The sequence below is a fragment of the Pelodiscus sinensis genome, chromosome 20 (assembly GCF_049634645.1).
Source record: "Pelodiscus sinensis isolate JC-2024 chromosome 20, ASM4963464v1, whole genome shotgun sequence".
Taxonomy (NCBI): domain Eukaryota; kingdom Metazoa; phylum Chordata; order Testudines; family Trionychidae; genus Pelodiscus; species Pelodiscus sinensis.
This window is the reverse complement of record NC_134730.1, coordinates 29,257,702-29,275,303: the sequence shown is the minus strand read 5'-3', so window position 1 is coordinate 29,275,303 and position 17,602 is coordinate 29,257,702. Positions and strand designations below refer to the sequence as shown.

Sequence of the window (17,602 nt, the reverse complement as noted above, 5' to 3'; positions counted from 1 at the left end):
ACGAAGGGGGCTGTGCCCACCAAAGCGCGTGATCCCGCTAACGTGTTTGGTGCGTCTCTACGGACCTGCAGGACTGGGGGTTGTTTTTTAAGTTGTAGCAATAAGTTGTCAGAGAAAAACGCCCACGGGGCTGGATGCGTCCATTCCGCATGCAAGAGGCCGTCTGGTGGCCGCAGTGGGAGGGGGGGTGTCTCGCTGACGGAGCACAGGCTCAGCAGGATGAACAACAGTCAGACTCCTGGTTGACTGACTGGCTAAGGTATCTAGCCGGCTCAGCCTGACCCTGCTTTCCTGCAATTCACCCCACACGTTCAAACGGTCATTGAAATGACCCCACTCACCTGCCCGGAGCAATCACACTCCTTGTCAAAATCCACATACTCGTCCTCCTTGCTGTACATCCCCAAGCCGACCTTCAGCGGCTTGCCGGCGGCGTCCAGTCTGAACTTCAGCTTCGCCATGCTGTCGAACAGCTTGGACAGGTGGCGGCACACCTGGGGGAGCAGCACACGGCGGCATGAGGAGTGGCTCTGCTTGATCCACTTGTCCACGTGGCCAGGGAATCACGTGGCTCTGGCACACGGCGAGAGCCACGCCTGGCCGAGCTGGGGTTTTAAATAATTTTCAGGGCCGATATTGACGTTTATTTGAAAGCATTGTTTCTATTTTTGTCCACTTACATTTTCAGTGGAAGGAAGCAGGGGGGTGTCAGACAATTATTTAGCGACAATAGACACAGATTCAAACGGTCAAAGCTTTGTCCATTAAAACACAAACTGTCCACATTGTGTGTCAAAGCGTACAGGGCCAACACCCTTAACTCAGTCTCTAGTCTGTTCTCTGCAGAAATTTTCTTCCTTTGTCTATCTGTAAGTTTCAGATTTACAGCTGCAAATACTGCAGTTGGCTGTGTGCGTGCAGTGATTTACCAACGCTGTCCAAGAAGAACACCTAGCCTGGCCAAGTCTCGTCAGAGAGCTGGTTCAGGGTTGGAAAGGCACCATAACCACACGCTGACGATACTGGGAAAGACCCACAGGACCAGCCACCCCGCCTCAATCTCACCTCAACTGGGTCATTCCCATTCGATAAAATGTCCAGCAGGTCGGCGGACGAGACGAAGTAGAAGCGGGGGAAAGCCAGCCTCTTCGTCTCCAGATACTCGGCCAAAGCCTTCTCGCAGAGCGCCAGGCTAGCGGAGAGGAGGGGAGGGGCAGCGGGTTTGCCTCTGCACGGCAGAGCTTGTGGTGCGAACACGCCCCGTCAGCTGAGCGCAGACTAAGGCCCCGTCCAGCCTCAGAGCAGGCACCGGCGGTTCCCTCTGGCTCGGCAGGCAGCCGGGGATTCAGGCCAGCCATTGACTCGGCAGCCTCCACTGAAATCCCAAGCATGGGCCTTTTGTGCCTAATCTCCGGTTTCGCAGCCGGCTGAATGGCCATGGGATGGAATTTACCATCACTGCTGGGCGGGCGGGCGCCTTTGGCCTAGCAGCCTGGAGGAGCGAGGCCGTCAGACACCCCCACCCCAGAAAAGGGTCATTCCCAGCCGCTAGAGTGTTTCTGGGTGAAGTGAAACTTGGGCAAAGGTTCCCCCCCAGAGGTGGCAGCACCCTCACCTCTTCTGCAGGGCTTCGAGCTTGTCATAGAGGCCTGGCTTATTTGTCGCTTCGACGACGTTGGGGGTTTTCACTGCTTCGGCCATTAATTCCTGCAAGAAGAAAAGACGCTCTCTGCTACAAACCATCTGCCCCCAGGCTAGAGCGGCTGCGGGGACGGGGCGGCCGAGACTCGCTCACTTTAAAATCTCGGTCGATGGAGTCGAAGCGTTTCGAGTCCTCCGGCAGCTGGTTGCGGATGTCTTCCGAGCCAATGAAGATGCTCTCCAGATGGCTCCACGTTCTCTGCACTTCAAACCAGATGCTAATCACGGAGTCAGCGGTTGACAGTTTCTGTTGCCAGCTGGACACTTCCTGGAGAAAGTGAGCGAGATACTTGGACGTCATCAGGTTCTGCAGCTGCACTTGGTTGTCCTCCAGGGTCTCGACAAGCGATTCATCCGACTTGAGCAGCATGGTCCCCGTCCGTGCATGGGGCTCGTGTTCAAACTGCATGGTTGACCAGGTACTGTCCAGGGCTTTCAAGACCTTGGAAGGAACAGACCCAGAAAGAGCTGAGCACAAAGGCTCTCGCCATGCCAGAGCACAGACGATGAACAGCATCTCCAGGAAGAACATCCTGGGACGCAGACTGTCTCAGTGCAGGGTCTGAGGCCGAGCGGCAGGAGACTGTACCTTCTCCATGCCCGACTCTTTCACGGCCTTGTCCACGATGCTGCGAACTTCATCCTCAAACTTGTGCAGATTCAGCTGCAGCAGGTCGGCGAGGGTCGTCTTCTCTGACATGACAAAGTTCACCTGGTGCGGAACGGACATCGTCAGCGACCCGCCTCGGGGGGGGGGGGGGGGGTCTGAGATGTTGCCCGGGCCAGCTCGCTCGGGGGGAGCTTCAGCGCGGCCCTTTCGCCAAGGTTTCAAACAAGCACTTGGGGGCGGTCACCTGGGAACTATTGTCGCTGGGACCACTCGCTTGCTATGATTACCGACCCCCCACCCCACACACTCACTCACACAAACTCTCTCACTTGCACTCACACTCACACACTTGCGCACACCCACACTTGCATACTCACACTTGCACTCACACTCGCACACTTGCACTCACACTCGCACACTTGCACTCACACACTTGCACACACCCACACTTGCACACTCACACTTGCACTCACACTTGCACACTTGCGCACTCCCACACTTGCACACTCCCACACTTGCACTCACACTCGCACACTTGCGCACACCCACACTTGCACACACACACTCGCACTCACACTCACACACTTGCGCACACCCACACTTGTACACTCACACTTGCACTCTCCATTTGGCTCATTTGAAGTCCATGGTTTTTACATGCAAGACGACAGAACTCTCTCTCTCTCACACACACACACACACACACACACACACACACACACACACACACACACATCACAGTTGACCAGCACACGTGCTAATTGAGAACTTCCCCTTCCGTGTCTCCTCAGAGGGTCGCCTGGCGAGCTCTCAGACTGTCTGCCCTGCAGCTGGAGCCAGCGCCAGACCCATGTGAGCAGGCTGAGGCTGCTGCCCCGTGGACTCCAGTCGAGGGTCCAGCTGGGAAGGAGAGCAACCGGGGACGGCGGCAGCGAGGCCCGCGTGGCGTTTTCACTGCCGCGCCCGGGGTGACGAGCGCTCTCGCTCTCAGCTGACAGACGCGGGGGAAGAGCAGCGTGGAGCCGCTGGAGACAAGCCCGACGCCCTCAGACTGGCAGGGCTGCCGGAAGCCCCGAGGCTACTGCAGGACCCAAACGGGGGACCGGTCTGCAGAGCAGCTGAGAGCTGGCGGGGTCCTGGAGAAGGCTCCACTCTTGGCCAAGGGGCCACAGAGGGATGAGGGGGCTAGCTCAGCACCACGGGGACAAGCCATTAAGCACCAGCTGGGAAGCTCCTACGGGATGACAGGGCACCAAGTCACAGCCCCCGGGGTCCGTCCAGGCCACATAACGCCACCCCAGCCCACCCGCTTTCCCTGGCAGGGTCCCTGGCCGGACGGAGCCAGACCACGTAGGGTGGTTTGGGACACACGTGGGCCACCCCAGCCGTCCTATGGACGGGTCCCAAGTGTGGGTGTCCTGGGGATTGTCTGGGGGGAGGGGTGACATTCGCTGCGGGGAAGGGAGCCGGGCCGGCAGCCTGCTCTGCTCCACTGTGCAGTCCTGACCCAGCCCGCTGCGCTTGGCTTCTCTGCGGGAAACAGAGCCCCCCGGGCCCAGGATGCACCGCTCCCAGCCGCCACGGCGAAGCCAGGCTCAGCGGGCAGGGAGGGGGTGGTGACTCCTGCTCCCCCCTCCGTATTCCCCAGCTCGTGTTGCTCCGGGAGGGGGACTTCAGCAAAGGGGCCGGGCAGGCAGGGATGGGCGGGGAGGGGATGGAGCAGGGGCGGGGCTTACGGAAGGGGCGGGGCCTGCCGCAGAGGGTTGCCCCCAGGGATGGCCTGGGTAGATGTGATACATCAGAGTCCCAGGGCTGGAAGAGACCCTGCTCAGGAGGTGGCTTGTGGGCAGGTCAGCGTTCGCTCTGCGGTGGGGGGAGCGGCTAGTGGGGCCGCTCCGCGACGGGAAGTGGGACGCAGATGGGCTGCGGGCGCAAGGACGGTGTCGGGCTGCTTGCAAAGGTCCCCAGGCGCCCGCGGGGCATTTTCCGAAGACAGGGAAGCGCTCCATGACGGAACGACTTGGGACTCAGGCGCCGAGGTCATTCAGGGCCTTTGAAAGCAGCGTCCCCCCCCGCCCAGGGCTGGGGGTGCCGGCGGTGACTCCCCTCCATGCCTTGCTGAGCCCAGGCCAGGTTACCTTGGTGGCCTGCATGAGCTCGTGCCAGTGCCGGTCTCGGATGGCGGGGTTCTGCAGCTCGCTCACGGCGCGCAGGGAGGTGATCATGTTTTTCACGGTGTTATCCAGCCCCACGAAGGCGTCCCAGGGCCTCATTTCTTTATCTAGACTCCTCACGTCTTTAGCAAACTTTTTGGAATCAATGTCCATCTGCTCCACGTTAATCTCTTTCCACTTGGTGGTCTTCCAGTCGTCGATGCTGGCGTTCACCTGCGTGGGAACGCAGTGCCACGTGCCGTCCCGGCAACACCCCCCCCCCACTCCCTTCCCCCTTCAGCCTCCTGCTCCCAAGAGACACTGCTGCTCTGGGCCAGCTCAGCTCGGCAGCGCTGCCCCGGCGGAGCTCACGCGCCCGCTGCCTGGGGTTTCTCCGGGGGCGGTCTGCTGAGCCTGGCGTGACCGCTGGCTGGCCTTCTACCTTGGCAGCAGACGGCCGAGAAGCTCCCTAACAGGCCTGCTTCATTTTCATCTCACAAAACCACAGCTGTCTGGGGGATTGCAGGTCGAACCTCTCTGGTCCGGCAACACCCGTGGTCCGGCATGATCTGAGTCCTCTGGATGCCCATTCATCATGGGCCTGGCCAAGCTTCCCACGGTCCCATGAAGTTTGTTTGCAGCCCCCAGGCCTGGCTCTGTGTTCTGTGCTGTTCTTCAGCTCTACGTTCCCCCCAATGTCTTCTACAGGCCCGGTGGTCTCGCTGCTAGACAGCATCACCCTCCCGTGGCCCAGTGCTGGGCAGGTCCCCAGGGTGCCGGACGAGAGAGGGTCACCCTGTGCAGGAGCGTCCTGCTTTGGTTTTGTGTCTGCAGCCCCTGCCTGCTCAGCGTGGCTCCCCAGGGGCCAGACCAGCCAGAGGCTGACGGCCTGCTCCAGTGCTGGTCTTTCCGTTCATGCGCCAAGTCTCTGGGGCCCTGCCCAGGCCACCCCCTGCGGGTTACACACATTTTGAATTTGCTGCCGGCAGCACCATGCTGGAGACGGTGCCACAATCTAACCGCTGCTGAGTGAGAGCGACTCGTGCGCCAACCCGACCCGCCAGCCAGCGGCCCCTTTTGGTCGCTCTGCCCGGCCCTGAGCCTCCCCACATCGGGCCCCACGGAGCTCGCCTTCAGGCCCCCGAGCGCTTGCTCTCCACACCCAGAGCAGCGGCAGGGTTCCCAGCCGGGGCTGCAGTTACACGTCCGTGGCCAGCTGGAGAGGCCCGCCGAGCACTCCGCCCCTGACTCCGAGCGGGCACCGAGGCCGTTAGCGGGGCATTGCGTCCCCGGCGGGGGGGCACTGCCGACACCCAGATGCCCCGCGGGGAGGGGCAGGGGAGCAGGGGCGTGAGCGGATCAGGGTCTCGGGCGCGCTCCCGCCTGCAGCCCCCTTCCCTGGGCCACACTCACCAAGACAATCACGTCCCAGAGCTCCTTGAGCAGCCGCACCTCCTTGTGGCAGGCTTTGAGCTGCTTGTAGTCGGGCATGGACACCTCGAAGAGCCCCGCCGACTTGGACAGGGCGTCCATTTCGCCCTCCATGGCGGTGATGCTCTTCTGTTGCTAGGGAGATGCGCAGAGCACTGAGCCGGCGGCCGGGCCCGCAACACGCCCCTAGCGGCCCGCGGGCTCCCTCTGCCCCTGGCCCCGGCCCTGGGGGCTGAGTGGGAGGAGTCCTCGTCCTCCGGGCGCCCACGCAGGGGCCCGAAACGTCACCCAGACCGGCCTCCGGCGGAGCAGCCGCTGCTCGGGAAACCCTCCCTAGTAGGACACAGCGAGGGGACCGGCCCCACCAGGCTCCGCCTGTGACGTGGGGGGGGTGTCTGCTCTGTGACCCGGGTCCCCTGCACTGGGCTGTGATTCCCACTGACTCCCCACATGGGGATTGGCCCAGACTCTGGTAACGAGGCTCTTTCCCCAGTGGAGAGACAAAGGGAGGGAGGGGAGACGAACACCTGGTCTGGGGGCAGGGCTGGGAGCCAGGAGTCTTGGGCTGGAACCATGAAGGAAACAGACTAAGGAGGGGCTGGAATCTAGGGGGCTCAGGGACCCATCTCCAGGGGTCGGAGGCAGCCTGGCCCTAGCCCCTGTAGCCCCGTCACGTCTGTGCTGGGCTGTGTCCCGGAGGAGCAATAACCCCCGTTCTACGGGCTGGCGGAGTCTGTTCTTGCCGCTACAGGGGTGCAGGATCGGGGGGACCCCGACTCGCTGTCACACCACCCCGCTGCCATCCCCCCCACCCGGAGCCACGCCGGCCACTGTGCAGGAGAACGGGCCCAGCCACGGGTCCCCTCGCAGCCCAGTACCTTGTTGAGGGACCAATAGGGATTTGGGTCAGTGAAAATAAAGGGAGCCTCTTCCCGGAACTTCTCCCGAAATTCGTGCTGCTTGATCTGCGAGGGAGCCGAGACAGAGAGCATCACGCGCCGGCAGGGCCCGGGGACCTCGCTGCCCAGCGCGCAGCAGGACAAGGAAGGGAACGCCCGGCCCAGACGGGCTCGTCTCCAGGCGTCGCCTGTGGTGGCAGCACCCCTGAGGTCCGACGTTTTCTGCGTGGGACCCCGGCCAGCGCGGGGGCTGGCCACTGGCACTGCGCTGGGCCTGCCCTGCCCCGGCTGGCTCCCTTATTACTGTCCAAGCCCCTCGGCTTCCCTCTGCGCTACCCCTGGCGGCAGCCTCTGGCGCTCAGCAGCCTGGCTCCTCGTGCGCCGCCGGGGGCTGAACAGGGCGGTAGCCTGAGGCTCAGCTCTGGGCAGGGCCTGGCCTGACTGTTCAGTGGCTGCCGGGCATGGCGGCTGTAGGTGTTAAGCTCTGTGATGTGGGGACAGGTCCCCGGGGGCCCACGACGTGAATGGGGCTCGCACGAATCCCACCCCCGCGAGGAGCCGCGGCACCGCGCAGGGACCCTACCTCAAACTGCTGGCACTTCCTCCGCAGAATGGCGACCTCCGTGGCCTGCAGAGGAGCCACGTTCTGCTTCACCTGGAAAGATAACTTCTTGGTGTTGTTCCACTGCTCCGGCAGGTCCTGCACAAGCAAACGTCACTCACCACCGGAGCCCGGCCCCGAGAGCCCCGACACGACGCGTTGCCCGGCAGAGATGGAGCCGGGCACCTGAGGCTGCTGCCGATGGAGACTGTGTGGCAGCGAACAGGGAGGGCAACATCTGCAGATAACGCAAAAGGCGCGAGGGTCGTCCAGACTGAAGAGCACAAACCCGGGAAGAGTCCAAGGGCCGGGCCAGGCCGGCGGCCGGCAGCAAACGCCTGTTGGCCTGTCCGTGGGCAAGGAGTGTGCAAACGTCCCTGCGTCCAGGAGGGGACACTGGCAGAGCCTGTGCCAAGGTCCCAGGGGACAGGCAGGGATGGATTCAGCCTGGCCCACCTGTGTTTTCCTTATGGGTGTGTGCTTGGGAGCTAGGCTCCGCCGCGCTGTGACCAGCTGCACCCATCGATCTGCGGACGGCCCAGAGTCCCCCATGGGAAGGGACCTGCAGAGCACGGCTACCGTGGCCTCCACAATGGCCCGATCACCACCCAGGCCTAGTCGGGAGTCCAGCGGTTCCGTCCCGCCCAGCAGCAGCCGTGAAGCAGGAGCATCCCGCCGGAGCTGAGTTCGCAGCTCAGAGCAGATGACTCCAGAGACGCGGTTTCTAGGCACACACACGAGATCCCTGCGTTCGGCCTGCTTAGCCCGAAAGGGAGGGAGTGTGTTCTCCTGGGCTCTGCGGGCAGGACGAGCAGCAAGGGGCTTCAACTGCAGCCAGGGAGGTGGAGGCTGGACATGAGGAAACACTTCCCACCTGTCAGCGATGGTCTAGACCAGCTTTTCCAGACTATGGGGCGCGGCCACGGGAAAAAAACTACCGGGCCACAGGGTGGCTGCTGGGTGGTCTGGGCTCCCGGCAGAGGTGGAGCTGGGGTACCCAGGTGAGTTCAAAACAATGCAGACACACTTGATCTCAGATGGCAGGGGGAGGGCTGGACCGGCCGGGGGGGAGTGGGGTGGGCTGGGAGGAAGTGTGTGTGGGGAAACCAGCCACTGGGAAGGAGGGTTGGGGGTAGCGGGGCTGGCAAGGGGGAAGTCAGGAGGAGGAGGAGGGGAGAACCGGCTGCCAGAAGCAGGGCTGGCCGCGGGAGGCGGGGGGGGGGCAGGGGGCTGGCCGGGGAGATCGGGAGGAGGAGGAGGAGGAGGGGAGAACCGGCCGCCAGAAGCAGGGCTGGCCAGGGGAGATCAGGAGGAGAATCGACCAGCTGGGAGGGGGTTGGGGGGAGCAGGTCTAGTGGGGGGGTCGTCGGGGGCAGATCGGGGGGGCTGCTGAAGCAGGGCTGCAGGGGGCATGAGGTCGGGGGTAAGAAGGGGGCTGGCCAGGGAGGATGGGGAGAGAACCGGCCACTGGAAGCAGGACTGGCCGGGGCAGCGGGGCTGGCCGGAGGCGATCAGGGGCCTGCGAGGTCGGGGGCAGATGGTGCCGGGCCTGGCCGTGAGGGCCGGGGCCTGGACTCGCTGCCTCCCACGGTCCCGCCAGGGCTAGTGTCTGTGCCGTGCAGAGCTGGCTTATTGCAGGAGGGGCCTATTGCTTTGGACGCGGTCGCTTGTACCGCGTCTGTGTCTGTTGCCGGCCTTGGCTTTGTAAATCTCGCTCATTTCCGGTCCCGCAGAGTGGAGCGGGGGCCTGGCTGCGGGCTGTCCCGGGCTGAGACCCATGCTGCAGCGGGGCCGACACAGGGAGGGGCGCTTTGAGCCTGGCCGTGACTCTTGGCGGGGCAGATGGGGCGCTCCCCGGGGCTGGCTGAGAGCCAGTGCCTGAGGAGTTTACACGGGTTGGTACAATCCAAGCCCAGAACTGCCCCCAGTGCGGGCGTGTGCCCTGGCCCTCAGCTCTCTGCCCCCGGCCGGCACGCACACCCTGCAGCGCTGCGGCCGCGAGGGCTGCCGTAAACCAACCCTTCAAGAAAGGGATCCGGGTGCGTCGGGGGCGGCTCGGGGGGGGCAGCTTGTCTTGGCCAGTGGCAATGTTGGAACCAGAAAGCAGCGCGGGGAAGGCAGGGGGGGAAGAAAAGAGGGAGGGGAGGAGGAGAGAGGGCAGGAGAGAGGGGGAGAAGGGGGAGGGGAGGAGGGAGGAGAGAAGGGGGGGGAGAGGAGAGGAGAGGAAGAGGAGTAAAGGGAGGGAGGGGGAAGAAAGAGGGAGGGGAGGAGGAGAGAGGGCAGGGGAGAGGGGGAGAAGGGGAAGGGGAGGAGGGAGGAGAGAAGGGGGGAGAGGAGGAGTAAAGGGAGGGAGGGGGAAGAAAAGAGGGAGGGGAGGAGGAGGAGAGAGGGCAGGGGAGAGGGGGAGAAGGGGTGAGGGGAGGAGGAGAGAGGGAAGGGGAGAGGAGGAAAAGAGAGAGGGGAGGAGGAGAAGGGGAGAGGGGGAGAAGGGGGAGGGGAGGAGGAGAGAGGGAAGGGGAGAGGGGGAGAAGGGGGAGGGGAGGAGGAGAGAGGGAAGGGGAGAGGGGGAGAAGGGGGAGGGGAGGAGGAGAGAGGGAAGGGGAGAGGGGGAGAAGGGGGAGGGGAGGAGGAGAGAGGGAAGGGGAGAGGGGGAGAAGGGGGAGGGGAGGAGGAGAGGAGGAGAGGAGGGATCTAGCCCGTGGAGAACACTGCCAGGCACTGGTCTAGGTCCCCTCGCGGGACACAGCGGAGGCGGGGGGAGGCTGCTGCCCAGAGGGGGCGGTTTTGAGGCAGAGGAGCGGAGATGGCGGGGTGACTGCGACCCTCTCTCTGGGGAGAGGGAGTGAAAACGGAAGGCAGCAATGTCTGAGCCGGCCACGACGCACAATGACCCTGGGCGCTCAGCCGGGTTGGGAGGGCTGGGAGCCGGCTGTCAGCACCACGCTGCTCCTGACTGAGGGGCCAGGGGACACTGACCCCGGGGACCTGGCTCCGTAGCCGTCTTCTGAGGGGTCCTTGCCCCGGCCAGGCAGGGCCAGACAGACCCTTGGGAGCCCAGCAAGGCCGTTGTCCGGGCCTTCTGGGAGCACGCGGAGAGCGACCGTCTGATTGAAACTATTCCCTGCCCTGCCCTGCCCTGCCCTGCAGCCCGGTGCCGCTGGCACTAGCAACTCCCTACGAGGAGCGGGCGCCTCTCCGCCCCGAGCGCCGCGGGCAGGAACAATTGGGAGAGGTGAGGCTGGAGCTCCACCGGCTCCAGGGAACCAAAGTCACCGATGCCTGTGTCAGAGACCCCCCCAGAGCCTGTGTCAGAGACCCCCCCGCCCTGCGCGACCGGCACTGGCAGCCTACGTGGAGCTGCATGTGAATCTCTTCCGGCATCTCCTCGCCGTAAGTCTTCAGCAGGTCGATGGTTTGCTTGAGGGGCTCGAACATGTGGTCGGTCACCGCCTGCCTGTCTTTGACTCTCATCAGGTGCCCCATCACCTCCACCAGCCCGTCGTAGTCGCCCTCTTTCAGGGGCTTGGTCAAGCCGGCGTTTGCCTCTTTCATGAACACCGCCAGCCCCTGGAGACTGCAGGAGAAGGCGCCTGTGAGACCAGGCCTCCGGCCGGCCCTTTGCGATCAGGCCTGGGCCTGCTGACCATCACTGCGGCCCGAGGGCTCCCCAGCGGGGCTCCCTGGGCTCTGGCACCTGAGCAGCACCCCCAGGGCAAGGCCCTTTGCAAGGCCGGGTGCCCAGGAGTGGGGCTGCCTGGGGCAGGTCTCCAAGGAGAACACGAAGTGGAGTCTCGGGAGCTGTGTAAACGGGTGTCACTCCCCAATTCTTGGAGCCGCACGGCCACCAGCCCTGTGTGCGCCCCTCCCAGCTCCTTGGCAGTGGGGCCGGCAGCCAAGAGGCAGGCTGGCGGTCAGCGGAGCCCCAGGCTGGCAGCGGGGTCAGAGGCCAGGAACCCTGCGTGGGGGCGGGAGGCCAGGACACCGGTGCTGGTGATGGAGCCCTCGGGGCCGCAGCGAGTTGCCAGGACACCGGGCGCAAAACCTGGGGGTGCTGCAGCCCCCCGGACGCCTGCTTCCCACGTCTAAGCACTAACCCGGGGCACCTCCGGCCCGCGGGCTGGCTTGCCTGGATCAGGCCCACGAGGCTCAGCGCTCACCCCGCTCCTCGGGGCACAAGCTGGCACCGGCCCCTAGCCCTGAGCCTCGTGGGCCCGATCCAGGCAAGCCGGGGCCAGACTGGGTCCGTGGGCTGTGCCTGGCCGGGGAGGAAGCAGCGCTCCCTGCAAGCACCGCCCCCAGCACTCCCATTGGGTGATTCATGGGCAATGGGCGTGGCCGGGGGCGGGTGCCAGCAGGGGGTATTGGTGACCTGCAGCACACAGAGCCGCAGAGCCAGGTGTGCCCCCCAAGCTGTGCCTGCAGCCCCTTCCCTGCTCCTCCTGGCAGACCCCCCTCATCAGACCCTGCACCCCCACCCCGTGTGCTCCAGCAGCCTCCCCCCAGACTGCGCCTGCACCCTATGTCCTGCCCAGGGCCCGCAGCCTTGCTCTCAGACCAGCCCCCCAAGAGCCTAGGGCCCCACCAAATCCACTAGCCCTAGTCCCCTGGGCGCTGGGGGGCCGGAGGGAGAGAGCTGAACGTCGTCTTTCCCTGCTTCTCAGTTGGGGCCACATCTGGGAAGGTTTTTGTCTCCTCACTTTGGGCGGGGCCACTGAGGGAGTTTTTAGTTTTGCTCCTCCCTTGTGAGTGGCCCCCGACTGATTTTTCTGTGGGTCAGTGGCCCTGCTCCAAAAAAGCCCCCAGCTCTGCCCCACCCCCTCTAAGCAAGGCCTGCCGCGGCTCCATGCCAGCTGATGCCGGGTTCGTTCCACCTGCCCGGCCCCTCCGCCTTCCTGGGCTCCCTGTGGAGGGGCACGGGCCCAGCCCCGACGCCAGCCTGCCTGCCCCGGGCGCCCGGCTACCTGGACGTGACGTGGTCGATGAGGTGCTGCTTGAACATGAGGCTCCAGCGCTTGATGGTGTTGAGCAGAGCCTGCTTGAAGGGGCGACAGTCGCTCTGCAGCCAGCCGCTGAAGACCCTGGTGTTCTCGAACCGGGACACTTCCTCGTAGAGCTTCTCGTAGGAGTCGATCTGCAAGGCAGGGCCGCCTCGCTCAGGGGGAGCCCGCAAGAGCCCCGCTCCGGCCAGGCCCCGCGGTGAACCGGGGCTGCCCCACGGGCCGGGTCCCAGCTGGCCCAAGGGGGCCTGGCCTCGCGGATGTTCCGTTCGCTCGCGCCGGGGGCGGGTTCTGATGCCGTCTCTGCTCCTGCTCTACAGCTGGGGAGTGTGCGTGAGGCTGTAGGGTGGGGGGCAGGCCCCACAGGCCCGGCCCCTCGGTGCACTAGGGCGGGCAGAGGCCAGGCTGTTCTCCGCACACTGGCGAGGTGGAAAGGAAAGGGGGGGGCTGGGCCCCTCAGAGATGGGTACAAAGCAGAGGCAGTGTTCATGGGGGCTGGGCCCCCTCCCTATGGGGCAGGAGAGAGTGCCCCCTCCCGCCCCCAGCTCTGCTCCGGCCCTGGGCACACCCCCAGCTCTGGACCCTGCACCCGATCCCGGTTCCACACCTGGCTCCGGCCCCGGCCCGGCCTCCAGTCCCGGCTCAGTTCCTGGCCTCAGACCCTCCCCACTGCCCCATTCCACCTGCAGCAGCCACCCCCTGCCAGGCCCGGAGGGAGAGGGCCCCGAAGAAGCTTGGGGGTCCCTGCCCAGAGACAGTCCCTCCAGGTGGGGTCCCTCTGCCCTGCGGTGGTGGGACGGAGGGGCCTCAGCTCCCTCACCTGCTGCTGGAACTGCTCCAGGGTGGGCGGGGTGTGGGGCAAATACTCCTCGGCGTGGGACTCCAGCTCCTCCTGCGTGAAGGCGCGGCCGAAGGTGAGGAAGCGCTGCATGAACTCGCGGGGGTCGTCCATCCAGAGGTAGGAGAACTTCTCGAAGGAGTCCTCGTACTCCTCCGCCTGCTTCATGGCGCTGACGGCCAGAGAGATCACCTCCTCCCGCATCTCCACCAGGTCCGGGGTGTCCTCCAGGTCGCTCTGCAAGACACACAGCCCTTGCCGGCCGGGTCCCTCTGCGACACACACACACACACACACACACACACACACACACACACACACACACACAGCCCTTGCCGGCCGGGTCCCTCTGCGACACACACACAGACACACAGCCCTCGCCTGCCGGGTCCCTCTGCAACACACACACACACACACACAGCCCTCGCCTGCCGGGTCCCTCTGCAACACACACACACACACACACAGCCCTCGCCTGCCGGGTCCCTCTGCGACACACACACACACACACAGCCCTCGCCTGCCGGGTCCCTCTGCAACACACACACACACACACACACACACACACACACACACACACACACACACACACACACACCCCTTGCCTGCTGGGTCCCTCTGCAACACACACACACACACCCCTCACCTGCCGGGTCCCTCTGCAACACACACACACACACACACACCCCTCGCCTGCCGGGTCCCTCTGCAACACACACACACACACACACACACACACACACACACACCCCTTGCCTGCTGGGTCCCTCTGCAACACACACACACACACACACACACACACACACCCCTTGCCTGCTGGGTCCCTCTGCAACACACACACACACACACACACACACCCCCCTCACCGGCCGGGTCCCTCTGCAACACACACACACACACACACACACACAGCCCTTGCCGGCCGGGTCCCTCTGCAACACGCACACACACACACACACACACACACACACACACAGCCCTTGCCGGCCGGGTCCCTCTGCAACACGCGCACACACACACACACACACACACACACACACACACACACACACACACACACCTCGCCTGCCGGGTCCCTCTGCACACACACACACACACACACACACACACACACACACACACACACACCTCGCCTGCCGGGTCCCTCTGCAACACACACACACACACACCTCGCCTGCCGGGTCCCTCTGCAACACACACACACACACACACACACACACACACACACACACACAGCCCTTGCCGGCCGGGTCCCTCTGCAACACACACACACACACACACACACACACACACACACACACACACACACCTCGCCTGCCGGGTCCCTCTGCAACACACACACACACACACACCCCTTGCCTGCTGGGTCCCTCTGCAACACACACACACACACACACACACACACACACACACACCTCTGTCACCTGCCAGGTCCCTCTGAAAGACAGACACACACACACTCAGGAACCCAGTTCATGCAGTAGCAATAGCAGCACATGCCAAAGCTGAGGTTTGCCGGTAGCACCTCCCCCGCAGGGCGAGCCGCCGGCCCAGCGTGCCTACCAGCCGCAATGGGACCCGGGCGCGGGGGGGATCCAGGCTCTCGGACCCCCCTCCCCGGCGCGGCGCGACGTGCTGTGTCCCAGAGCGCTCTCGGCCGCCCCTTTGCTTTATTCAGAGCGGGCCAGACTGCTCCCTGCCGGGCTCTGTCCTCCCCCGCTCCTCTCGGGCCAGGCTGCGCCGGGAGCTGCACAGGGCTCCCCAGGCAGACGGGCATGGCTCCCCATGTGCCGCTGGAGACCTGCCTTGGCCCCTGTGGCACCGAGCTCTGCACCGAGCCACCTTGCTAGCCCCGCCAAAGCGACAGCCCGAGCCCCGTGCCGGCCTAGGGAGCGCGCCACCCCGGGCTCCGCCTGGAGCACCGGCCCCCTTCACTCCAGGCTGCAATTCCAGAGATGAACGTTGGCACAAAGCCCCCGCCTGCTGCAGCTGGAACCGAGAGCCCAGCTCTCTCCCTGCGCCCCGGGACAAGGGTCTGTCTCCTTGCGTCTGACAGCTGGTGGGCAGGTGCCCGGAGAGGCACTGGAGAGCACCGGGCGGTCGCGCCACGTGGGGCTTGGCAGGAAGCTCTGTGTGCGGCCCACAAGCCAAGCGTGGCTGCGGGCCACGGAAGAACTCACCTTGTAGCTGAGCTTGCCCTTGGCCAGCCGGGGCACGAGCTTGGCCGTGCTGTAGATGTCATTCATGAGGTTCTCCACCACGTCCAGAAAGCCGTTGTCAGCGCCCAGCTCCAGCGAGGGGCGGTATCTCAGCTGGTCATGGTGCAGTTCCATGTGCACTTCGAACAGCGGCGCCACATTGGCCTGAGACCACAGGGTACCACATGGATCCCTGTCCATCTCCTGCACACTCACCCCGAGCCACAGCTGGGGTGGGCTACCCCCCCTCGCTGCCTTGCTGCTCACCCTCCGTCCGCCCCTTCCCCGGCTCTGCCCGCTGCCTCTTCGTCACACTTGGACATGCCCCCCTGCTCCCCGTGGGCACCGTGCTCTGCCCTGCTGGCCACATGCCCCTTTAGAGGGGGCTGCTGCCAGGGAGCACGATGCGGAAACTGCGGGGAAGTGGAGTCCTGGCATCGCAGAGCAGAAACAGCCTGGTGAGAGGGCCCAGGGCTGAGATGGGAATGGGGACTCCTCCCTCTCGTTCTCTGAGGGCGTCCTTTCTAGGGCTCTGGCCTCGCCTTCTGCTCTTTGCCAGCTGGTTCACGTGCATGGCCACAAGCCACGATTCACCACCCTTGCCCCATGCGTGGCCACAAGCCACGATTCACCACCTTCGCCCCGTGCGTGGCCACAAGCCACGATTCACCACCCTCACCTGGTACGTGGTCACAAGCCACGATTCACCACCCTTGCCCCATGCGTGGCCACAAGCCACGATTCACCACCTTCGCCCCGTGCGTGGCCACAAGCCACGATTCACCACCCTCACCTGGTACGTGGTCACAAGCCACGATTCACCACCCTTGCCCCGTGCGTGGCCACAAGCCACGATTCACCCCCCTCGCCCGGTGCATGGCCACAAGCCACGATTCACCCCCCTCGCCCGGTGCGTGGCCACAAGCCACGATTCACCATCCTCACTCAGTGCACTCTTCAGTCTCGTGTCTCCCTTGGCCAGTGAGGCACCTCAGCTCCAATGCCCACCTCTGCTCCCAACCCCCCTGTTAGTGGCGAATCCCGCAGCAGCACTGGGGGTAGTTATCTAACCTGCCCAGAGGCAGGGCCAGTCCCGCACAGAGCAGGGCTGTTTGTAACTGAGTGCAAACACCGTGCCACGCACTAGTGCCAGCTGTCCGGCAGACCGGCCTTCCTCCAGTGTACTAAGACAATCAAGTCCAGAGCTGTTTTCAGAAGTCAGGGGAACACAGCAGTAGTGCCCGTGCACCACACGTGTGCAAACACCGACATTCACGAGAGGGAAGAGGTCGTTGACAACGTACCTCGGCTGCCATGTTGGTGAGCAGAAACTGGAGAGAATTGCGAATGAACCTGAAGAATCCATCCAGGACCATGTCGTCCACGTACTCCACATAGTCGCGCCAGATCCTGGAGGCCTTATCAGCCTTGAACAAGTCGGCGTTCTCCTGCCGTAAGGGAGCCAGCGATGGGAACTCTGCCTGGGAAACGGCCAGGCCAGGGCCCCAGCTCCTTGCAATGGGAACCGGGAGTTTGAATTTGATTAAGTCAAAAGCCTGCTTTTCGGGGGTCAAAGGTCAAGGTAGCTGCTTCCCGGGCAGTCTTCTCCACAGCCCCACTTGAACGGAAGGGGGGAAGCTTTTAAGTAAAGTTCTCTAAGAAGAAACCGTCCCGGAGCGTGCCAGTCCCCTCCCCCGCCCCGCCAGCTGTCAGAGGCCTGATCTCAGTTGTACAGTAGAAACAATCAAAGCGCTCGGCTTGGCTCACGCACAGCGCCCTTCCGGAGCTGTGCTGCCCACCGACGCGAGTACAGCCGCCAGCGCCGCGCTTCAGCTAGTAAGAGCCCCCCAGGAGCCAGCCGCGTGGGGCGGTGCTGGGAGGCTGGAAGCGGCCGGCACAGGAGTGCCAGGTGGAAATCGCTCCTCTGCTGAGTTTCTTACCATAAGCATCGTCTGAATCTTTTGCCCAGAATCTTTAATCGCCGCATAGCGTTTGTTTATGGTTTGCGCCTTCCCGTCCAAGTCCAAGAGAGCCGTTTCCTTATTGTCCTTCCTTTCGAACAGGGGGCTGGCTGACCATTCCTGCAAGAACTCACGAGCTGAAAGGTGCCCTGGCGCTGCCCGCACAGGGAGCGATTCAATATGTACCAAGAGTGTTGTTTGCAAAAGTGCCTG

The 17,602-nt window shown here is 64.0% G+C and overlaps 1 protein-coding gene across 4 annotated transcripts in view; it reads right to left on the bottom strand.

Annotated features, from left to right (window-relative positions):
• Positions 1-17,602, bottom strand: part of DNAH17 (dynein axonemal heavy chain 17) — an 89,366-nt gene that overhangs the window by 54,563 nt on the left and 17,201 nt on the right. For all 4 annotated transcript variants that reach the window (XM_075904149.1, XM_075904152.1, XM_075904150.1 and 1 more), the window contains exons 17-31: positions 17,369-17,509; positions 16,733-16,876; positions 15,411-15,593; positions 13,213-13,467; positions 12,357-12,526; positions 10,747-10,969; positions 7,378-7,494; positions 6,774-6,860; positions 5,878-6,030; positions 4,450-4,698; positions 2,291-2,413; positions 1,796-2,143; positions 1,616-1,707; positions 1,066-1,192; positions 342-494 (exon numbers count right to left, since the gene is read on the bottom strand). In XM_075904149.1, coding sequence (XP_075760264.1) covers positions 342-494; positions 1,066-1,192; positions 1,616-1,707; positions 1,796-2,143; positions 2,291-2,413; positions 4,450-4,698; positions 5,878-6,030; positions 6,774-6,860; positions 7,378-7,494; positions 10,747-10,969; positions 12,357-12,526; positions 13,213-13,467; positions 15,411-15,593; positions 16,733-16,876; positions 17,369-17,509 — 2,565 coding nt within the window. The remainder of the gene's footprint in view (positions 1-341; positions 495-1,065; positions 1,193-1,615; positions 1,708-1,795; positions 2,144-2,290; positions 2,414-4,449; positions 4,699-5,877; positions 6,031-6,773; positions 6,861-7,377; positions 7,495-10,746; positions 10,970-12,356; positions 12,527-13,212; positions 13,468-15,410; positions 15,594-16,732; positions 16,877-17,368; positions 17,510-17,602) is intronic.